This window comes from Silene latifolia, chromosome 9 (genome assembly GCF_048544455.1).
Source record: "Silene latifolia isolate original U9 population chromosome 9, ASM4854445v1, whole genome shotgun sequence".
In the NCBI taxonomy this organism is placed as follows: Eukaryota; Viridiplantae; Streptophyta; class Magnoliopsida; order Caryophyllales; family Caryophyllaceae; genus Silene; species Silene latifolia.
The window spans coordinates 13308334-13333124 of NC_133534.1; the positions used below are offsets into that span (position 1 = coordinate 13308334).

A 24791-nucleotide genomic window follows, 5' to 3' on the forward strand; every position below is an offset into this window, starting at 1 on the left:
GGAGGTATACATGTTACACTCATATTAGGGCTTTGATCGGATTATATTCATACATTTTCTTTTGATTTTTCGGATTTGGGTTTACTACAGGTTTACGCAAATTCGTTTGATTTAGGTATACAGGTTTACACAAATTCGTACATTTTCATTCTGAACATAATATCATCCCTTTCCCAACGCCCATGAATCCACGACTAACACAAACCTTGTTTACCTTGTTTGTGCCCATCCTCGTCCCATCACGCGACCAAAGTCTTATGCTGTAATGCACCGCTCGTACTGAAGTACTACCAATTGTAGCTTTACCGGATTTATCGTGTGCTATAAAGTTTGGGATTTTGTTCTATTTATTTACATTCGCTTGAGTTAGGTATTAAGACCCGTCCCACGTCCCACCTTCGCCAATCGCTATCCGGAAAACGATTGAATTTTTAAAAGATTCCCATTTTAATCTCACTTTGGGATCTAGTTCTTTATTAAAGACTGAACAAAAATTACGAATATTCCAAATCTTTAGTCCATTTAGGTCCTATTAATGACGTATAAAGGTTCAGAATTTTGATCGAAAATACAGATAGTAATAGCTCGAAGTTTGGATTAAGTCATCATCTCATATATAACCTTCTAAACTATTACTCCATACAACATACTTTACAAAATACGAGTTTAATCGTAAATGTACAAATACAATATGTCATCTAGTTTTTTTTTTTTTTAAATATTTTCTTAACACAAATAGGATCCTACAACCTGTTGTACAGTAGTATTGTACAACAGGCCCATATATTACATATTAAACTATCTAAGCCCAATAAAAAAAAAATCTACACATCTCCATTTTTCCCTAATTCTGATTTCTCTTCAGTCGACAAACCCTACCTCCTCTTTCTCTTCTCTAAATTTCTCTTAAACGACGACAAACCTCCTTTCTCGGTAATTCTGATTCTAATATGGTGAAAGGGAAGCAATTGACATCATAATCAAGGAGGAAAAACGCATCTAACAATATTTTGGTGAACGAGAAGCAATTTACATCATCATCAAGAAGAAACAATGGATCTAATAATACTTTGAGGTAAATTTCTACACCAATCATACGAACTATTATTAGAAGAATACAAGCTAAAAAATTCGAGCACATAAGAATACGAGCTATTAAGATAAGAATATGAGCTAATGTAAAAAGAATATGAGCTTAAAAGAATCACAAACTTAAAAATACGAGCACATAAGAATACGAGCTATTAAGATAATAATACAAGCTAATGTAAAAAGAATATGAGTTTAAAGGATCACGAGCTTAAAAATACGAGCACATAAGAATATGAGCTATTAAGATAAGAATACGAGCTAATGTAAAAAGAATACGAGCTTAAAAGGATCAAGAGCTTTAAAATACGAGCACGTAAGAATACGAGCTATAAAGATAAGAATACGTAGCCTAATATAAAAGAATACGACTTCAACTATTTTCATGCATTAGAAATTTTGGATAAAAAAATTCCTTCCTCATGAGTCACGTCATATTGATTTGTTCCATATAGTCAATTAATTATAATAATTTAAACGAGAATATGATTTATTAGCTGGATGATGGATGAAGATGGAGAGGAGTTAGAAAAATATGGAAGCAGTTAGAGAGAGAATGAGGATTTGATTGAAAATTGGATTACGTTTTTTTTTTTTTTGTAAAAGTATTTGGAAAAAGACTAAAATAACTTTGGATGTACAATGCTCATTGTACATCCAGTTGTATAGTCTTGGAACTGTTTTCTTAACCATTGTAGGCAATTAATATAGTACATGATCACAATGACATCACATCATTCACATGACATCTATATAAAACCAAAAATAGTTAGACATTTGAGTCAGCAATCAAAACTCAGACGTTTTAATATTACCAAATCCGTCTATTAAACAGAGTACTCGAGTTTAAAGACACCCAACCCAAACAAAGTAGGACTAGTACTCTAATCTAGAAGTATAGTAGGAGTCGAATATCTGTTACTCAACTAAAAAACCCCCACCTTCTTCTCCCTCTTCCCTACCTTCCTTCTCCTCCTCCTTATATATATATATACACAGGGCACACACAAATAAATATCTCCTCCTTGGCGTAGCCGTCGAGGTTTCTTCTTCCTTAGATCTTCTCTCTTTCTTCTTCGCTTCCTCATTCATCACTCCGCCATCGCTGTCGATCTTTCAAGGTTTCATCATCTTTATTGAATTTCATTGATTGAATTGATTTTGATTTGATTTGATTTTGATTGAATTGGATTGAATTTGATTTGTTAATTTGTGATTTGATTGATTTTGATTATGTTCAGTTTTCACTGTTTATGGATCGAAACTGATACTCGATTTCTCGATCTTTTATTAATGATCATCATGAATTTCCTGTTTAAATTATGATCTTAATTCTTCAGTTCAATTAACAATGTTTAGTTATATGCATGTTTGATTGATTAAATGTGTTTTTTTGTGTGTGCAGATTTTATGAACTGATCATGTATAATTTTGATTCGTAATATTGAAATTTAATTTAATTTAATTGAATGTGATTCAATTGAATGTGATTCCGTGTTTAATTTATTATCTTAATTCTTCAGTTCAATTAACAATGTTTAGTTATATGCATGTTTGATTGTTTGATTACATGTGTTTTTTTTGTGTGCAGATTTTATGAACTGATCATGTATAATTTTGATTCGTAATATTGAAATTTAATTTAATTAATTGAATGTGATGTGATTATTTTCATGTACGATGCGTTACGATACAATGCTCGATCGATCTGATTGTTAATTCATCACTTGTTTACGATTGCATGTTATTTAATTCAGAATTTAATTGAGGTTTATATAATGAAGAGTTTAATTTAGGCGGCATTTCGTTGTAGGTTCGAGTGATAATCGGTGATGGCGGCTGCAGCGACGCAGGGAAGGTGGTTGAGGGGGAGAGTGAAGGCTGTTCCTTCAGGGGACACCTTGGTTATTATGGGAATGGCTAAGGCCGATATCCCGCCCGAAAAGATGGTTACTTTAGCATCTGTCATTGCTCCTCGTCTGGTTCGTTTTTACTGCCCTGTTTCTAGGGTTTTTTATATTTTGTGGCTGTAACAATGGATTTTTACGAAATTTACCCTAAACCTTAGATAATAGTCTATCTATGTCAAATCGTGTCATCCATGGGATGCTAGTGTGCTTAGTTTTCCAAGGCGGCTGCCTCATGCATATTATGTGCACCGATTTGTGTTTTCAGAATTTTAGATTGTGCAACTATACGTTCATGGTTTTAAGATGTAAAGTGAAGTTTAGGAATAATGGGGTGATCGTAAGGGCATAGCAAAAGAATTAGAAGGCAAAAACATATGGAATTTGTATAACAACTCATTTCACATGGCACTCCTTGTGTAGTAGCCTGCAGAACGGTTTTATAATTGAGTAATGTGACTATAGGTTTTACTAAATTTGAAACTTTGTATAACTTACTTCTTGGTGGTCATTGATTTTAATGAGAAATTTTAGTGTAGTTGACGATTTTTGCTATGTTACAAACATTTTCCAGCTCATGATTCAAAACTTAATTGCTGCCTAATTATTGTGATGCTATAGGCCCGTAGAGATGGAGTTGATGAGCCCTTTGCATGGGAAAGCAGAGAGTTTTTGAGGAAACTGTGCATCGGAAAGGTGCAATCCTCTTCGCTTTTCTCAATTTCCTGTATTGTTAAGCAAACACAGCGTTTTTTCTTTGGCTATGCTGTAGAGATTTTAAAATTTTGCATTTTTGACTTACATAATATTGTATTTATGACTGTAGGAAGTAACTTTCCTATCCCATGCATCACCGCCTACGCAATCAGGGATGCAAAGGGAGTTCGCAACCGTACTCCTTGGGGGTAGCACGGCTCAGAATGTCTCAAAGCTGGTGGTTGCACAAGGCTGGGCAAAGGTTTATACTTGATATCTATGTGTATTATTCACACGTCTACAATTTTCTCCTTGTCCACCTTTTCTTTTTTCTGATTTGCCCTATTCAAGCAGGTCAAGGAACAGAAAAGTGAATCAAAGGAGGATGTGGCGGAGTTGCTGCGGCTTGAGGAGCAAGCGAAGGAACAGGGTTTAGGAAAATGGAGCAAGGTATCAATTCATACTGAAACATAATTCAATTAGCAATTCCATAAGTTCACGCATCTCTGAAAGACTGAAACATAATTCAATTCATACTTGCCTTTTACTGAGAAGCAGTCAATATGCTTAGTCTGTTATTGATGATTTTATTGCAATATGATTTTTTTAAGGAACCTAATGATATTGTTTGGTATCACCGGGACTTACTCTCGTTTTTTCCTTCGTTTTTACAGGTGCCTGGTGCCTCAGACGCTGCCATTAGAAATCTGCCTCCATCTGCCATCGGTGGTTACAGTGGCTTTGATGCTTTTGATTTTGCAACTAGAAACAAAGGGAGGTCGATTCAAGCAATTGTTGAGCAGGTTCGCGATGGGAGTGCTATCCGTGTCTACTTGCTTCCCGAGTTTCAGTTTGTTCAGGTTTTCGTGGCCGGAGTTCAGGTAAGATTATGTTGCAATTATTGACTTATTGGGACCCCAGAAAGTATATTTTCTGGATCCGCCATTGGACTGCTTGCTCATACACTTAATCTTTGTGGATATTAGTCTCCTTCTATGGGAAGAAGAGCTGTTTCAGAGAACATAGCTCAGGTTGACGGGAGTTCTGATAAACCAAATGGAGCAAGTAAAGCTGAACCTCACGGTCAGCCAACATCAGCCCAGAAAGTTGCTTCGGGTCCCACAACGGTTGAGGTGGCACCCGACCCTTTTGGAAGGGAGGCTAAGCATTTTACAGAGTTGCGTACATTACATAGAGATGTAAGTTCATTCTATATATCTGATTATGTGTCTTGTCTTACATCAATGTTGATCTTCGGAAGTGTGGGTTTTTAAATTTGTACTGCATTTGCAGGTTCGTTTTCTACCTGAAACTGGAGATAGATTTAATAACCTGACAGGCTCAATCTATTATGATGATGCTGGTGAAGTTAAGAACTTGGCTTTAGAATTGGCGAAAAATGTAAGTACATCTGACTGACTGACCTTAGGAGCATTAGGAAGCTTAAGCTGACTGCAATAATCATATTTTAATTTCTGTTGAAACATGTTATTAAGTCGCGTATCGCACTCATTCTTGTGGCACACACATGGATGTCATTTTTTATGTGTAAAGATATCTGTTACTTCCATAAGTGCTACCTTACTCTTGTAATGATGTCAACTATGTAAATCTTGTCGGCATCATTGTGCATGATTTCTACAGTGGCATGTTACTACCTGCATAACGAAGGGGGAGTTTTATTTGTACAATTGACAGCTGGTACATGAATTAGTGCGTTTGTTTTGCAATTTATCTAACAAAGTTTAATTTGGTGAAATTCAGGGCTTAGCTAAATATGTTGAATGGAGTGGAAAAATGTTGGAAGAGAAGGACAAAAGAGAACTGAAAGCAGCAGAACTAGAAGCAAAGAAAAATAGAATGAGGATGTGGACAAACTATGTTCCCCCAGTTACAAATTCAAAGCCTATACATGACCAGAATTTTACTGGGAAGGTAATATAGTGTTTTGGTTTCTGTAATATACTAATATCTTTGCATGTTACTCTCATCCCACTCAAGTGTTGTGTCTGATGTTCCCATCAGGTGGTGGAGGTGGTTAGTGGAGATTGTATTATCGTGGCCGATGATGCCGTGCCTTCTGGTAGCCAATTGGCAGAGAGAAGAGTAAATCTTTCAAGCATTCGGTGTCCCAAAATGGGAAATCCACGAACAGGCGAAGGGCGTGAGAATTATGCTCGTGAGGCAAAAGAATTTCTTCGCCAAAAGCTCATTGGTCGTCAGGTATCCTTGTTCTGACCTTTTGTAGGATATTTAGTGATATGAGTATAAGACTGATATCATACAGTTCATTCAAAAGTATATCTGACAGTGTGTACATCCAATTGTCGGACACTGCCATTTCTATGAACAATCGACTTGTTTCTGGCTTAAATGAAGTGTCCAAGTGTCATACTCTTGTGGCATGTGAGCATGTCCCAGTGTCCAGTGTTGGACACGGTTACACCAAGTAATTTGAAGAGTCTAATATTATTATTGGCTTGGACAGGTTAATGTTTGCATGGAGTACTCGAGAAAAATTCCTGTTGGCGACAATACTAATCCCGGGGCTGTCACAGCTGATTCCAAGGTTATTGACTTTGGATCAGTATTCCTGCCTCCTCAGGCAAAAGGCGAAGGAGTTGTTTCATCTGTACCATCTACAACTGGTGGACAACCAGCTGGATCCAATGTTGCTGAAATGTTGGTTGTGCGTGGATACGCTGATGCAGTAAAACATCGGGATTTCGAAGAAAGGTCGAGTTATTACGATGCACTTTTGGCTGCTGAATCAAAAGCTATCGCTAATAGGAAAGGGAAACACTCTTCCAGTGAACCTCCTGCTTATCACATTCAAGACCTAACGACTGTAAGTAAAACTACTCCCATCCCAAAATGTATGGACTTTAGTTGTAGCGAATGTCACGATTGACGATTAATGGAGCCAAATATGTGTAATCACAATGTAAACTCTGTCACGTTTTATCAAATCACATATTCTCATATTGTCATTTTAAAAGTTTTTATTGTTGTATATTAGCCTATTGGGAGTAAATGTCAGTCAACGTCGACATTGTTTCACTAAAGTCAAATGACGATGAATTAAATGGGATAAGGGGTAGTATTGTGTCTCTTATCTGCTTGACTTTTGTTTATTGTACGTGATGGCACCTTGTGACACTCCTCTTTGTCTTAATCATCTGGGTTATTTTACTGCGAAGCATCTCATCTCTAGTATCAAAATATTTCAGGCATCAGCAAAGAAAACCAAGGATTTCTTACCATTTTTGCAACGAAGCAGGAGGATGCCTGCCGTAGTTGACTATGTACTAAGTGGCCATAGATTCAAGCTGGTAATTCCTAAGGAAACATGCAGCATCGCCTTCTCCCTTTCTGGCGTGAGGTGTCCTGGACGAGGTGAACCTTACTCCGAGGAGGCAATTGCTTTGATGAGGAGAAGAATTCTGCAGAGAGATGTTGAGGTAATGTATAATGTATAATGTATAATGTATAATGTATAATGTATAATGTATAATGTATAATGAAACATGCTTCTATACTCACAGGGTTACCACATGATTGATCCCAATATTTTTTTTTCTCAGATTGAAGTGGAAACTGTAGATAGAAATGGAACTTTCTTGGGTTCCCTTTGGGAATCTAGAACAAACATGGGGGCAGTGTTACTACAGGCTGGGCTTGCGAAGTTTCAAGCCTCTTTTGGTGCGGACAGGATAGCAGATTCCCATCTTCTAGCTCAAGCTGAGGAATCAGCCAAACGACAAAAATTAAAGGTAAGCAACTAGGACTCTCAATCTCTCATACCTGATTTTGTGAGATAGTTCCCTAATGACCCATAAACAAAACTCAGTCGAGAATCACAATGAATGACGACGACTAAATAGCGAAAAGAAACTTAGCTAACTTAGTGAGTCATATTGCTTTATACCATCATCTTGCTTGTGATAGCAAGATGAATGACATTTTCTAACTAGTCGACTGGTTCTAGATATGGGAAAACTATGTGGAAGGACAGGAAGTCGCTAATGGGTCTGCTGTTGCCGAAAGCAGGAAGAAGGAGGTCCTAAAGGTAAATTTGGCCATTTATTGTACAGTACATTGTTCTATCCATTTGTGAATTGCTGTTTGAAACTGAACATGTTGTGTCTTCACCATCCCCAGGTTGTTGTCACCGAAGTTCTTGGTGGTGGCAAGTTTTATGTTCAAACTGTTGGTGACAAAATGGTCGCTTCCATTCAGCAGCAGCTCGCTTCCCTTGATATTGGGGAAGCGCCTGTACTTGGCAGCTTCAATCCCAAGAAGGGTGATCTGGTTCTTGCTCAATTCAGTGCAGATAACTCATGGAACAGGGCTATGGTAAGATATTCCACCTTCTCCTATTGTGTAACAGAAGGGCGGTAGATGATGTAGTTTTGTTTTGGGTAGATCTAGCAAAAATGGCGGCACTGATCTCATAAAAATGACCCCGAGTCCTAAGTTAGCACCAAGCTGTATAACCCGAAAATATTGGAATTGTGATTGACCCATTTTGACCTCTGCCTATTTTGCGCTGATCTGAAATGACTCAACAGTCAACTCAAGCTCGAAATACACTGCCTGACCGGCTGTAATCACCTGCCTAAGAATAACAGCCAAAATTATCCGACCTGGCCCAAAGTGCATAAAACACCCAAACGGCCTTCACTGATCTGTTTTGACACGGTATCCCCAAAATTTTTGTTTTTGATGACACGATTAAGTAATTAACTGTGTCTTGGTTGTTATGATAGATTGTGAACGTTCCTCGTGGCGGTATTGCTCAATCACAGAAGGATGAGTTTGAGGTTTTCTACATAGATTACGGAAATCAAGAACTACTTCCATACAGCCGCCTACGGCCTGTACCTCCTTCTGTACACTCTGCACCTGGATCAGCTCAGCTCTGCAGTCTGGCTTTCCTCAAGGTGCCTAGCTTAGAGGAAGATTATGGACAAGAAGCAGCCGAGTATTTCAGTGAGCTCACTCTTAGCAGTTCTCCAGAATTTAACGCCGTGATAGAGGAAAGAGATACTTCGGGTGGGAAAGCAAAAGGTCAAGGAACCGGGACAGTTCTCCTTGTGTCTTTGGTCAATGAGGGAACGAGCTCTAACATTAGTGCCGCCATGTTAACGGTACTGACTTTTCTTCCGTGTTAGTGGTTTATATAATTTTTCATCAACTTGTTTTTGCAGTCGAACTAGGCAAAATCAAAGTAAATTTAAGCCTGTGTTTTTAAAGAGACTATAAATTGTGATGGACCCGTGTTTCAGGCTGGACTCGCTAGGTTAGAAAAACGGAGAAGGTGGGACACCAAGGAAAGGAAGGCTGCCTTCGATGAGCTGGAAGAATTCCAGCAAGAAGCTAAAACCAGCCGGAGTGGAATGTGGCAATACGGTGATATTCAGTCGGATGACGAGGATTCTGCCCCCTCTACGAGGAAACCGGCTGGCAAGCGTTGAATAATACCTCGGCAATGAACTAGCATAAATCGATGCTCCAAGAGAATCAGAGATAGAGAAGAGAGACACTGCAGGCTAAATTACACCAATTTTTTTTACTTCCCAATTTTTCAACTTTATTTCATTTTTGTGTTTTTTTAGAAGTATACCCCCACATTTATTTCAGGCAAGTTATAGGGCACAATTTTGTATTTTTTTTTTCAGATTTCCCATAGAACGATTACAATAATGCATAAAAGCTTTTTTTTTTCCTCTCTCGGGAGCTACGTGACATAGTGATGTTATATTTGATACATTCACGCTAACTTCTCTTGGTAATACTCCGTATATCACTAAGACGAAATATACAACAGCACACCTGAAGCCACCACCTAAATCTCTATGCCAAGTGATTGACACTATTTTCATCCTATGCCTAATAAGTTATAACCCTAATATCGTATTTAGAGATAATAATAACAATAACGTTATACTTCGTTCTGTTTAATTAGCAATTGACGCGAGTATTTAAATAAAATGTTGTGATTAGTTAAATTGAAGAGAGTGCTATACTTTATGCCTTTACAAAATCGTCTTGATTCAAGATTCTAAGTTTGTGCACATGTTATTAAAGCTAAATTCTTTTTTCAGATGAACTATTTTCGTCTAAAATTAAGACGGACTAAATGTTTATCATTTTACTATAAAATGTAAATATTTTCTGATATAAATATTACCATCATTTTTTTTTGTTAAAAAGTGATAACTTTAGTTATATAACATTTTAGCATTAAATGATTACTTTCTATTAAAAAATATTGATATTTTCTAATCTTAAGATAAAACCGTCGACCTAGTCATTATTAGAAGGAGACCGTAAAACTGTAGAAGTGTGAATGGCATATGACGTATTGCAATGTCCGAAAATACAAGGGAATTCTACAAACTTGGTCATTACTCTTTACGTACCGGAAATCCGGATAAAGCAAAACCACATAGGAAACAAAGCAATTATTCTCTCCTTTAATTTATTCCTCTTCTTCTTTTATCTTCACTTTCTATGGATTATGATATGAGCATACACAAAATCTCATTGAAGACGGGCGATATCCGTCACAAGCTTGTGACGGATACCGTTTCCTCTCACAAAATACCCATTAAGAGGTGAGTGAGAAGCACATGAAGGATGCCCCACCTTGTCCCCTCTCCCTTTTTATAAGAGGTCTTCAGCTTGTGACGGGATTAGCCCGTCAGCCCGTCACAAGCAAGACGCTTTGGCATGAGCATATGACCAATGCCTCCTTATTAATTAATTTAGATTTAGATGTACTTTCATATATTTTTCATATTATCCACACTTTTAAGGGCAAATCTCAAGTCATTTTCTCCTACACATCGCGATCCATCTCTCAAATTATATATGAGTAAAAAAATATGGAATCTAATTTTCACCACGACAGTAACATGCAAAATAACGTGTATAGAAGAGAGTGAAAAGAGTATAACATTACTAATAACTATGCTGGTTAAAAAGGAAAATAAGATAACGTCATTCTCTGGTATGTACTGTAAAAGCAATTATAACTCAATTATCATATTCAAAACATATTGCAATACAATTTCAAACAATTACAAAATGGCATCTCGGGTAAATATAATCTTGTATATATAAATTAGGAGCAATAAAGAATAAGAGCATGTGTATGGATAGTATGGTAGTCGCAGATTTGAACCAAAAATAAAAAATGAAATAACCAAGCTAAGCAATTTAAAATCGTAATTTTATTCTACCTTATATTCCATTTTAAAATCAAAAATTAAATAACCAAGCAATTAAACTTACATCACTCTTGCTACCCTATTATGGAGTAAAAGATTTATCTTCTAATCCAAAAATATACTCTCTACATGGCTACATCCCGTCATTTGTTTACCTTTGCTTAACAAAGCATAAAGCGGTCAGATCAACAAATGACTCAAACGGAGGGAGTAACTAATAAAATTGAAAGCGAAAAAAAGAAGCTTTCATGAATACAAATTAAACCCTTAATTTTCCTAATACCACACAAACTTATTACCCTGCAATCTGCAATTCTGCATCATACAATATTACTTCCTTTGTCTCGATTATTTGTTTACCTTTTATATTCTTCGTGAGAAGTACTTAATGAAAGGTAAACAAATGATTGAGACGAAGAAAAGTATGCATTAAACTTGCAAGAGTTGTTGATGCCTCTCCAAGGAAAATTGCTTCTCAAGCTGAATCTCTCTTTTAAATCTTTGTATGAACAAATCCGCCGCTTGATCAATATCCTCCTCCTCGTCCACATCCTCATCCTCATCCTCGTCCTCGTCCTCGTCCTCGTCCTCCTCATCTTCCACAACTTGAACATCTCCAACACCAGTGTACTCCTCATCCTCGTACTCGTCCTCGTTCTGGTCCTCATACTCATAATTTGGTTCACATACACCATCATAGTGCAACAACAACCCATCATGGGCTTCATGGCATTCTTCTAAGACGACACCGTCATCCGGTGTCGTCTTACGTTGATGTTGTGAAGGTGGATGGGAAACAAGGGCATGAAGAGAATGAGTTAAGGTAGTTTTATCAATATTTTTGTGTAATAAAAAGAAAATCATAATACGTATTCTTAGCTCATTTGTTTTGTCAGAAAATGCAGTTATTATTTTCTTCAATATACTTGGTGTCTTCATCACCTTCATTTTTACTAAGGATTTGTTATTTGTAAGATTTGTGGTGCATGCATGTAACCCTAATAATTAAGGTGGTTTTATAGCATTTGTTAGTTTACGTTTGAATTTGTGTTATAATTATAAGGGAGAAATAATAAAGCATAGGGTAAAATGAGTGGATGATATGTTGTTTATATATAGAGTTGTAAGTGGGAGAGGGTAACGCCGTCATGGTGTTCCAAATGAATTTCAAAAGTTGTATGAGATTGGAATTTTATTATTAAAAGTTGTATGTTTTTTTATTACGTAATTGCTCATAACATATCCAAATTTATTAATATTTTTTTTAATAAATATAAAAAACGTCGGTAAGGGCCGCCTCTAATAACAGTTAAAATTTCGATAAAATTTGAAAAGGATTATTCAATTTAATATCAACAATTAAAACAATCTTTTAGGGTTATTTTTATCATTAGGTTATGCTTTTTAAACTTTAAGTTGACATAAATTCATAAACAACATCCGTTTAGCTATAAAAGAAGATTTTTTTAAAAAAATTGCATTTTCTTATGAGTTTACGTCACTTGAAAGGCCCTATTCGATTTTTTAGTCTGAATTAAGGTGAAATGATAAGCTGAATTGAATTGAATTAACCAGAAATAAGCTGAATGGAGCTAAACTGAATTGAAATTAGCTTAGATAAGTATAGTTGAAATAAGCTGAGCTAAAGTGAGCTAAAATGAATTGAAATTAGTTGAGATAATATAGTGAAGTGAGCTGAAATGAATTGAAATTAATTGAGATAATATAGTGAATTGAACTGAGATGAATACGAGTTGAAATTAAATAAAAAAAACTCTTATTCGTAACTTAACATTACTCATGACATAAACATATTCAATTATACATTATACATTATTATATCAGTTAGTCTTGCTGAAGAAGGGTCGAAGCAAGTGACGGGTAATGCCACTCACAAAACGGATAGGGGGGACAAGGTGGGGAAATCCCCATATGCTTCTCTCTCTCCTCTATTTAGGTCATTTGTGAGAGAAAATGGTATCCGTCATTCCAAAGTAACGAATACGTGCCGTCTTCGATGGGATTTTGTGTTATTATATTTACATGAGCACTTTAAAGAAAACAAAGCATGATGTTACGTGATGATGAAAATTGAAAAAGGTAACTCAAAATAAATTAGCTTGAATAGGAAGCCGGCTAGTTGATGCAAGCAAAGGTTAAAGGCTAAGGAAGTGGAGATTTTTTGCAATTGAAAATGATATATCATGAGTGTGACACGTGGCACAAGATCTTAGAGTTTAGGGCTTTAGATAGTAAATGGAGGGCAAGGATTGAAGATTAAAGTCTAATAGTAATAGTAATTGATAATGGAAGTGTGTAGTTTTAGGAGTGGGACTATAATGTAATAATGGAGTCCCATAGTTTAGGGTGCAAATTGAAGGATTGTCTTTCATTGTCCCATACCATTGAGGTTTAGACTTTGAAGACTTAGTTGGGAAGCTTTTGCTTTTTTGCTTTTTGTTTTTGTGTGTGGAACAAGTGACCCCATGTCTTAATAGACAAGACCAAAAGTTGATTTAAGATTCTCATTAATCATTAGTTTTATTTAATCTTGTGTGATTAATTAGTTTCTCATGTAATGTTGATTTTATTTTAGTCAAATCATCTAATATAATCTATAGTCGAGCAGGTTAGGACCATACGAATGGTAAAATTACCGCTTATAAGTTACATTGGTGTATTTTTAAAATTTGAACTCAAAACATCTTGTAAATTTAAAACAATCTTTTATCGGCTCTAGTTCTAAGTGTCCGTGGATTACATTAGTGATGTTTATTTGGTTTTTTTTTTTATCAGCTCTAGTTCTAAGTGTCCATAGTTTGTTGAATGAATTCTTAATTAGTGTTTTTTTTACTTGAATGTTTTATTTTGTTTGAATTGAAAAAAAATAGTATATTGAACCAATAATTTCATAAGGTTACAAGCTACTGTATTTATCTAGGCCAGAGATTTTATGTTTAAAAATCATTTTTAAGTTCTTATCCTAAACAAATAATCAATAGGTCTTGGTATAGATGAGTGGGGCGAACAGACGGGTAAAGACCTCTAATAAAATGGGTAGGGGGGACAAGGTGGGGCACCCCCTATGTGCTTCCCATTTTATGACAAATGGATATTTTGTAAGGCAAAATGGTATCCGTCTATACGTATAGACGGATAGTGTCCGTCTATAATGAGAATTTGTGACAAATAATCTTGTCTCAAGATCAACCGAAACATCGGAATGCGGAAAATAACATTCAAAAGAGAGATGAGGATATCACCAAAAAATCGGCCCCATAGGCCCAATGGCCATATCTAATCATCCTTGGATACCCTCATGGCCTCATGATGTTTTTTATGTTTATGATTACATGCATAAAGTATTTCCGTCTAGATTTGACAAACGGGTCAATTGAATCTAGTTCTGATCGAGCCAATTTGGATTTTTCGTTGATTTTGGGTTAAGTTGGATCGGGTCATTTTAGGTCTATTTCGGATTTGTTGGTCGGGTATAATTCGGGTCAGATCATTTTCGGGTCAATGAATAAGAGAAAAAACCCATTTCAAGTCTTTTCGGTTTAATTAAGAGTTATGTTTGTCGGGTCATTTTCCGATTGGGTGGTTTCAGACCGGGTCATTTTCGGATCGGGTCGGTTCAATTCGGGTTTCGGTTCATATTTGGTTCGGGTAAGCTTTTACGGGTCGGTCCGGATTGCTTTTGCCAAGTCTATTCTCCGAGGATTTGTAATTAGTGTAATTACGGGTCGGGTCAGTACAATGTATTGCATGCTAAGCAAAGCAAGCCTGGTTCTACAGCTACCCGTAGCTAGGGTTGAGCAAAAAAGTCCGAACCGTATTTTTAAACCGAAATCGAATCGAAAACCGAATTATGGAGTCCGAATATTCGGTATTTTTTCCGATGCGGTAACCGAACCGGATTTTTTACTATAAAAACGGAGCGGATTCGGTTGTAGAAAATTCAAAACCGGGGACCGGTTTTTAAACCGGTTTCTTTTTTAGAAACTAAAAAGTCAAAATTAACGTAAATTCAAAACCGGAGACCGGGTTTTAAACCGCTTTTTAAACCGGTAACCTAATTTTTCTATGTGTTTCTATGCAATTGATTGTGCATCTTTCTTGAAACCGGTTATGAAAACCGGAGCGGATAAACCGATGTTCGGATCCGGTTTTTAAATTCAGAAAAAACCGGTTAACCGGATTAATCCGGAGCGGATTCGGTTTAGGAAAAAAGCCAAATTTTAAAACCGGTTACCGAACCGATTTGCAAAACCGGAGCGGATAACCGGTTTGCTCAGCCCTACCCGTAGCCCGTAGGCTCAGTTCGTGAGGAACGTAGATCAGCAGATGTTTTAGGGAGCCTCGACATATCTGTCCAAGCTCAATGGTTTTGTAAAGGATTAACTTACCTTGGATCGTAAAATAAGAAGCGCAAATAGTTTATTGAGTTCTTAACTTATTCGATCATGCTTTAAATTAAATTAAAAAGAGGTTTAAGAGTTAGGAATCTGACTCCATTCGATATGAAAATGACTTTAAACTTTAATAAGTCAAAATAATTTTCGTTTGTGATGAATCGACTAAGGTGTTGTTTAAGACAATTAAGTAATTTTGTAAACCTTTTCTTTTCAGCATTCTTCTCTAACAGAAATGCATCCAAACAGATAAAACTGATACGGAAATTAAGATGATAAAATAAAATCGAGTATTTATTAATTTAAGCAATGCTATACGCCTTTTCATATTAATCTTTTCCTGTCATAATCAAATATATTTTGCGAAATGTGTAATATTGTGCTTCTTATGTGATTGTGAGACGTAAATTTGGAGAAAAATTCATTCCGAATCTCTTTATTACCCACAATTATGTAGGATACAATATAATTCCCAATTCAGCGGTCCAAAAGGACACCAGGAAAACAATTAGTACCGAAATGATCTGTGGTCGACTAACACAAATCATTATTAAAATCATAATTATATCACTTAGGGGTCGTTTGGTTCAGTGCGTAGGAATGGAATGAAATGGAATGAGAAATCATAGTAGTATGAGGTTCTAATTCCATTCCTTTAAAAACTTGTTTGGTTCATTTTCATAATAAACATGAAGGAATGGAGTTGAAATCCAACGGTAAGAGGTGGGTATGGGATTCCAAGGGGTTGAGGTGGAATTAGAATTCATTTGGTATCTAACTCCATTCCAAAATCACCCAACCAAACACTTGAATGGACTCAATCCATTCCATTCCATTCCAAAGTAACCAACCAAACAACCCCTTATTAGATAGCGTTCCCAGACAATACAATTCATGGATTATACAACCAGTTGTACGGTATAGAACCCGAGCTCTGTAATAAAGTATCCGAGCTTTATGTTAAAGAATATGAGTTTTATTAGAAAGTATTTGAACTCATCCATTTACACATTAAAAATATGAACTTTGAATTAGCTCAGAAAAAATTACATATAAGCTCGGATTCCTATACATTTGTGGTACAATGCTATATATACAACTGGATGTATAATCCTATTTGTGTAGACGATATCTTTAGACGCATTGGGGGTACTCTTAATTTTCTCTTCTTTTTTTTTTCTTTTTTTTTCTCGCGAAAAGGGCATCCCTTGAATTTCAAAGCTGAATATTCAGCAACTACTCTCACCAAACATTGTCTGCACTCTTCTTTACGCAACTTTGAATACCATGACCTACGAGACTATGACTCGAAAGTCATGACTCAGCTACCACTTTCACTTTCACGTCCACAATTCACCCATGTTGATAATACCCACAATGTGGATCCCCATACGACGGATATCCATACTGAATCGATGGATAGACGACATATGGTGGCGGTGGAGAAAGGAAATGGGTTGGTATGGGAGGTGGCAGGCTGCATTGAATTTCTGCAGGCGGCGGGTATACAGTCACAGGAGTTGGGTAATGACTAATGTTTGGAGATATTGGTGATAAACTTGTAGGAATAATATCACTCAAATCCTCCAAATCAATTTTCGGGTACATAATCTTTTCCGGGTTAGACGAAGATTGCTGAACCAGGCGAGTACGATGACATTCAGAGAGATTCTTATCTGAACTCGTAGACGTTGCAGTATCAGTATGAGCATCATGTCTACTGTCTACATGTTTGCTGTTATGACGATGACGATGATGATGATGATGATGATGATGACGATGATGATAATCATCGTTTCTAATCACTTGAAAACAAAAATCAAGAACACCATTATGCTTACCTTCAGGGTTACGTACCTCGTAACTAACAAATTTGACATTTTCATTAGTAGCTTGTTCAATCAACCTCCTTAAAGGAACTTGAACTTCACCAACAGTCTTAAACCCAACCAATTGCTGATGTCGAAACTTAAACACGAGCAACAAATCATCAAAACCAGAGGGAATGGATTGAAGACGAGAAATATCAAATGTCATGGGGTGGCTCCATTCAGGGTTACCACCACCTTCCTCGTCGACTGGTGTCATCTGTTGTTGTTTTTGGTGGTGGGTTAGTTTCAGGTTCTTACTATCGCTCTTTATCGAGACGATAGTATAGATTTTGAGCTTTTGGAAGAAGTTGAAGGATGTTAAGCCCTTGCACCACATTACTTTGATCACCAACTTCATTATTTTTTTTTTTGTTATGGAGAGTTTAGATGTTTGGAATGGTCTTGAGGATGCAATAATAGGACTTTTAAGAGCAAAATTATTGGGGAATGACTTGGTATAGTTGACTTGCATCAATTTTTGTGGTCTTAATTCCTAGACATTTTTCTTCCTAAATTGGTCTCAGTAGAACCGGTCTATATATTTCTAGAAGAAAAGTAAGTCGATTTTCGAAGTATCTTAGAAAGAACGGGTACGAATGTTATGTGTCAAGTCACAACTTATAAAACACATTTTTTTTTCTCTACATTCAAAGCCATGGAGTCGTGGAGAGAATCGAATTTTCCCAAAATAAATAGAATTCGGTTTTAATATAATTTTTAAAGTATTTGGTTTTTATTGTGCTTATTCAGCTTTTTCTTACCCATTTCAACTATCAACTATCAATCATAAGAAGTAGAAGCTCACTCTAAATCAAGAACACTACACTTTTCCGTGTGGAATTTCAATCATTTTGATTTTCGAAAGTTATACAAGAATATCGAACAGCTAAAATATACTCTAATTAAAAAGAATGAGAAAAGAACGTCTTAAGGCTAGGGACATGGATTTGTGAACATTGAATGTACCTTGTTAACTTCTGCAATTACTTCAGCGCTTAGCTCAACATGGCATGCATTGAGAACCTCCTGAAGCTGCCACATCTTGGTGGCTCCAAAAACAGCACTTGCTACAAGTGGATGCATCAAAACAAATGCTGGCAGAAAAAAAAAACACATTGAATAATTTAATACCGCGAAAATTTAAGCAAGACAGAGACCCACGTCAAACACCGAGGATAGACACAAATCCAAGTAAAGCCAAGGGAATCTTAGACCTGATATACAATGCTACTGTCATACTAAGCTTCCTATACTGATCAATCTTATGAATTCGTCCTCTTTACCCCTTGTTTTTCATGGACGGATTTTGAGGAAGGGAAGGAAAATAGAGGCCCCAAAGGTTTTTTTTTTTTTTTTTTTTTTTTTTTTTTTTTTTTTTTTTTTTTTTTTTTTATGAATACAGATTATAGGAACTCTAACAGCAATTGACAAGTGTAGAACTGATTGTTGAGGCGGTATGTGATCTATCAACGGTAACAGATGATGGTGTAAGTCCAATTTTTATACAACAGCAAGCCTTCAACCAAAATCATCCTTGAGAACCATCATTGAATGGTCGACACCTCAAAATGCAATGCGATAAAAAGAAAAGAGATGAGTCCAGTTTTCACAAAGAGAAAAAATTGCGAACATAAAAAATCGGACTTTTCAATGGATTAAAGTGACTTGCATTCTGATAATTAAGATCCCAAGGGTAGGATACTGTTGCTGCTGCCGGCGTCATCATATCTCAACAGTCAAGATGAATTCAAACGGTACCATACTAAATTCCAAAGAATATGAAACAAGATATCATGTTCCATTTTGCTGATTTCAGTTTCATGGGAGAGAGCACTTCCAAAAAAGAGAGACGACAAAGAAAGAATGGAAGTAGTGTTAAGGTTCCCAGATATGGTGTTCATTAGTATTCATGGATGTAACAAACTTCAAATTATCGCTAGAAGAATCAGACAGGAATCACTTTAATTTTAATACACCACCAGGGAGTAAAACAGGGGAAAAAAGGGAATCAGAGCAAAAGATGGAAATCATCGTACCAATAGCTAAAGAAACTGGGTGAAGCCCGTACTTGTTTGCAATAAGAAGATACTCCTGCAATTCAAATAGTATATGATTACTGTAAAGGATGAATGGCTGAAAGCTTCCAAACCCACAGTAAAATATTACTCCCTCTGTCCCGGTCATTTGTTGTCCTTTTCCGTTTTGGGGTGTCTCAGTCATTTGTTGTCCTTTCTATTTTAAGAATGAATTTGATGAGTAATTTGATCATTCTCATTCAATTTGTTCCACATGTCATTTAGTTATTGGCATATTCCTCTTTCCTTGGTCTTTGTGTCAAAACGAAAGGACAACAATTGACCGGGATGGAGGGAGTATCATTTTTTGGCGGAACACATGAAAATCCATTTCAATCATAGCCTAGCAATATAAGTATACACCCTATTGAACTAGAGCCAACTATGATTTCGACAAGGAAATTGTGCATATTGCAATAAAATATGTTGATAGAAGAAGTCTTACTCTTGTTGCTGCTGTAACAGTGGCCTTGGACAAATTGTATCTAGATTCCCCTTCTGAATATCTCCCTATTGTAAAAGTGAGCAAGCACATAATGTAAGACCAAAAATCTAAATACAATTAATTTTTAGAGGAAAGGAATAGAAGCACTACTAAATGCAACCTTTAAAAAGATTCAATCTAGCATCTGTCGGGCCACCATCTGAAAAGTACTTCCCTGATAGTATTCCCATAGCCAAAGGACTGTATGCTAACAGGAAGACGCTGCCATAATAAAACGAGAAAGGTGTATTTTACTCCAATTAAACTAGATCAATACTGAGCAAGAAAAAGTAGACAAGAAACAATAGCAACTCAAATAAATAACAGACATAACCAAACAATCAAGGTAAAGACTGTCGAGCATATATACACCAAGAATCTTTGAAAATCAAAGTCAACTGACAGCGGAGGCCGGAGAGAATATACAGGGGAAATGTACATCCTTCCCCCTCTCAAATAAAAAAAGAAGATATTAAAGAATGCCTTAAATTAAATCTAGAAAATCACAGTGATGAATGGTGATCAATTATTTCGCCCTCTCAAAAAACAATCTGATTAGAGGATAAACAAAATAGTTATATGATACACTCTTCTATGTCATTTTTAGTTTCGATTAAGAGAAGACCAACTAGACATTTTATTCCATAAGCAGTCATTAGCCAGATAGTACCTTTCGTGATGACAGCATTCAGCCAGCGCAGAATCAAATGTCCGGCACAGCAAGCTGTATGAATTCTGCCAGACCAAAATGTAGCCTGTTAGTTTATCAATAACATATAAAAAATATTGCTAAGTTTAATAGCAGTTCAACTTTGTTCGTTAAGATAACCCACAAATCATACAGACCTAGAGCCGGCACTCATATTATTTTTCCTTTTTGTAGGATAAGGATGAGGGATGTGAAGAGGAAAGGAACCTGCAAGGAGACGATCATCGGACGGCCTTTGGCCCTATCAGCCGCTTGAAGGAACTTCATCAGACCATATGGTGTCTCATTACTAAGACCGATGTATCTGATCTACAAACAAGTAACATCGTTTATTTAGAAGCTGTATCTGCTACGTTGCTAAAACGTTTCACTATGAATGTAACTCATAACATTTACCTTACCAGCATCAATAGCTTTACTCAGTGCATGAAGCTGATCCTCTATAGGGCTAGAACAGTACTGTCTTGCAGGATCGTATTCAGTTTCTCCAAACATGGGGACATACCTTCACGCGAAATAGAAAAATCATATGCTACCATATTTTTTACTATAGAAACTATTAGTAACGTTTTACTTCACTGTAACAAGACTAAAAATCATATGTATAAAGAAAGACAAAGATCAACATACAAACCGATCAGGCCAGTGAATTTGATATAGATCAATGTAATCAGTTTGAAGGCGCGTTAAACTGTGAAGTGTCAAATAAATGTGTGAGAATGCAGAGGAAAGAAACAAAAATGAAGACTATGCCATTTGAGAATCGAATTAAGTTGCAGAGATAAAGTCTTGGATACCAATCCAACAACACAAAATTTCAAACAGCCTTAACCAAGGGATGGAAACACACCTATTGTCTATGGCTTCTGTAATGTTCTTACCATCCAAACACTCTGGACCACCACGAATCCAAGTCATCTGCCCAGACGGACCAGCAACCTGCAGAAGAAGAAAAGAAACAACAGTTCATCCAAATGCTTCAGATATCAGAATACATTATCACTTCAAGAATTTATTCATGTATCTTTAGCTACGAGCATAAAATTAGGTCAAGAAACCCATCTTGTTTGCCAAATTTCTAATGAGGTAATGAAAAATCCTTACGGGAACTTTTTGAGGATAGGTACATGTTCTTGTACACAAGCCATCTCAGGCTCTATCTAGAAAATCTATTCAACCTTATGGAAACAATCGCCACTCTCAGTCTTCAATGACTATACCGATACACTCAAGTGGCAAATGTACATCAATGAACCAGTAACAACTCCCTAGTAGATACCTGATGCATAACCTCAACCTATGTAAAGACAGAACGGGACTGATTCCTCAGTTCACAAGCAAATACAAATCGAGCATTTTCTTACACAACTACTACTAAAATTTTCGAACTTTTTTCCAAAACGGGCATTTTTTACAAATTAATTATCAAAATGGGTCGACTTTCAAATTTATTACCCAAAATGGGTCCACGTTATCGCCGAAGCTAGGCTCGGATCCAAGTCGCCAATTCGGTCAGCGACTATACCCAAAGCTTTGCAAAATTTCATCCAACTCTCAAAACTCCATGTGAGTTGGCCATTTCTGCAATTTTTTTTTTTTTTTTTTTTTTAAAGGGGGAAAGGGGAAGGTGATTTCTGGATTATACAACGAAACAAGTCGCCAAGCGGGTTGGCAATTTGCCTCCTCAGCCTAGGTTCGATAAATACGATCCTACGTGGACCCATTTCGGTAATAAATTTGAAAGTCGACCCATTTTGATAATTAATTTGTGGAAAATGCCTATTTTGGAAAAAAAATTCAAAATTTTCCCTAAGAGATCAAACCATCATTCCAACTACTCATCACTCTAACTATATGCCAAAAATTGTCAGCCATAAATCACAACCACTAGCATACGCATGCTCGCACCCAAATCTTGTTACTAGCTACCGGTTCAACACACAGTACCGTCATCAAATCTAGAAACCATTTAAAATTGGCAAAATGGGTCTACATTCTACAACACTATCACAGCTAAACATAAAAACTCCATAATAATCCATGTAATCATATACATTTGATACACACAGTATTACTTTTCTCTAATTGTAAACGTATGCAAACACTACAACATTAACCCCAATGCCACAAGGGTTACTTTTCCCACAAATTGCGAGGTAAGGGGGAGTCGGAAATATATACCTTGGTAGCCAAAACAATACGGTCTCGAGAAATCCCCCGGTCCTTAATCCAACGACCCAAGTACTCCTCACTCCTTCCCTGTGTATCCGCACGCTGCGGGACAGGATACCTACCACAACCATTACAAAAATCAAAACTTTCAGATAAAATTGAACTCAATTAGTAAATAATCAAGAATTAATCCATTGACAGAACAGTAAAGGAATACATTTCGGCGGAATCGAAGAAATTGATTCCAGAATTGAAGGCTTTATCGAGAAGTTGAAAAGATTCAATCATTGAATTTTGTTCACCAAATGTCATGGTTCCTAAACATAGTCTTGAAACTGTGAGATTTGGAGCGAGATTGAATAAAGGAACTGACATTGTTTAATTGGGGATTAATTGATTGATAATTTGATATGAATGTGAAATTGGAAGATGGATTTTGGTGAGTTTCGCAAACCCTAGAAGTTGAAGTAGGCAGCCATGGCGGGAGATATCGTGATCTTTATCTGTTGTCTGTTGACTGTTGTTTACTTGTTTTATGAATCCGTTTTTTTGACAAGAGTAATAGAGTAGAGACGTGTACTTATTATTCGTCTTAAAACGGGTTAAACAAGATAAATGTGCAAATATTTTGGAATTCGAAAAAAATAGTCTATCTATTAAGTAGAACGTAATTAGAGTTGTGGTTTGTATCGAGAATATTTGTTCAAAAATAGGTCTTATGCAGCTCAAAGCCAGGGCAGATTACAAGCTCCTTTGAGAAAATCGACCCTCAGACTTCAAGGTCAAAAGGTGTATTTTTTTGGATTACTATCTATATAAACTTGTGCTTTTTTTAACGAATTTAAAGCAAAATCGCTACTTGATGTAGTGACTAATGCTTATAATCTCGAAAATCCAAAAACATATACTCCGTATTAAACAAAAAGAAAAAAAGAATCGTATGGTGGCAGACAACTACTTCACCACGGATTTTCTCCGAATTGTTTCTTATGCAAAAAATCGAAAATTTTGAAGTCATCTAAGATAATACTCTGTATAACTTTTAAAAAAATGAGCTCGGTAACTTTCATCTCGTTGTAAATGTAACTAGTAAGATTTTTTTTTTTCTTTTAATGAAAACAACCGGGTTGTAGAATACTCATGAATTCTTGATCTAATTAGTACAAAGGCAAACTTTATAAAAAATTATTGTACTAGAAAAACATCAATGTCCATTGCAATTGCAATCAAATATACAAATAATTGAGACGGAAAAAGTATGATATAACAAATACTACACATTATAAAATAAACTCCGTATTCTACAGTATAACAATCATTATGAATAAACCCCCACAAAGAAGCATCATCAGACGTGAAAACGACCATACTCCAGCTGAATTCTGAACTGAGTTCTTGGTTGCACCTGTAACAACATTAAAATTAAATTAACACATTTTCGATTGTTTTTTGTTTTTATAAAATGATGAATATAACGGAAATTGTTATAGGAGCGTTTTTTATATTGTGAAGTAGTTGTCAGTCGATGAAATTCTCGTGGAAAAAAGGATTATACCACCAGTTGTATAAGAACATTTGATTAAGGGCACCCGAGGGGGGAAGAAGAGTACCTTTAAGGCAGGCAAGAGGGTTGACACGCTGGCCGCAACGTTCAGGCAACATTTCAACTTGAGAGATGTTGATGCCAAGGAGCTGTGCTTGGAAAGTACCTTGAGTGCTTATCAACTGGCACAAACATTGCTGGTCTGATTTTATTACTTCTTTCAGTGGGTCGCAACACGAATCAGGAAGATCCCGAGTTGTATTCAAGTAATTCAGGCACGGGACTAGCTTGTTCACGCACGAGGATGAGGACGACGATGATGATGATGACGGGAAAGTGGAAGACGGAAAAGAGGGTGCGCTGGGAGGTCCGTATTGAGGCAGTTGAGCTCGTAATGTCAACAGGTTCGTCGACAGAATTGCTACCACGATGATAACCAAACGACTTGCTTTAAACTTAAACTCCATATCTTTGTTCTTTACCGCCTTTCTTTTCTGTCTAAACCGCGTATGTATGTATTTATGTGTTGGTATAATTCGAGGTTGGTGATCAAACTTAATAATTTCAGTAGTATATTGGTTAAGGTGGGGTGATA

General features: G+C 36.4%; 3 protein-coding genes across 3 annotated transcripts; 1 reads left to right on the top strand and 2 right to left on the bottom strand.

The window, feature by feature from the left end:
* Positions 1-1873: 1873 nt before the first annotated feature.
* Positions 1874-9422, top strand: LOC141599115 (ribonuclease TUDOR 1-like). The gene is made up of 17 exons (XM_074419027.1): positions 1874-2210; positions 2903-3071; positions 3618-3692; positions 3823-3954; positions 4047-4142; positions 4367-4573; positions 4679-4891; positions 4986-5093; positions 5457-5627; positions 5718-5915; positions 6181-6540; positions 6923-7153; positions 7277-7465; positions 7681-7761; positions 7854-8048; positions 8462-8842; positions 8981-9422. The coding sequence occupies exons 2-17, from the start codon at positions 2922-2924 to the stop codon at positions 9167-9169; spliced, it is 2976 nt and encodes a 991-aa protein (XP_074275128.1). The 5' UTR covers positions 1874-2210; positions 2903-2921; the 3' UTR covers positions 9170-9422.
* Positions 9423-16695: 7273 nt separating this feature from the next.
* LOC141600600 (uncharacterized) lies at positions 16696-17430 on the bottom strand. Its single transcript, XM_074420844.1, has 2 exons — positions 17184-17430; positions 16696-17018 (listed from the first exon to the last, which is right to left on the bottom strand). Exons 1-2 carry the CDS (start codon positions 17428-17430, stop codon positions 16696-16698), a joined length of 570 nt encoding a protein of 189 aa, XP_074276945.1.
* A 590-nt stretch (positions 17431-18020) lies between these two features.
* Positions 18021-23183, bottom strand: LOC141599116 (uncharacterized). The gene is made up of 11 exons (XM_074419028.1): positions 22871-23183; positions 22663-22771; positions 21332-21420; positions 21116-21172; positions 20878-20986; positions 20689-20790; positions 20443-20507; positions 19894-19994; positions 19734-19798; positions 19250-19304; positions 18021-18307 (listed from the first exon to the last, which is right to left on the bottom strand). Exons 1-11 carry the CDS (start codon positions 23026-23028, stop codon positions 18147-18149), a joined length of 1071 nt encoding a protein of 356 aa, XP_074275129.1. The 5' UTR covers positions 23029-23183; the 3' UTR covers positions 18021-18146.
* Positions 23184-24791: the final 1608 nt, after the last annotated feature.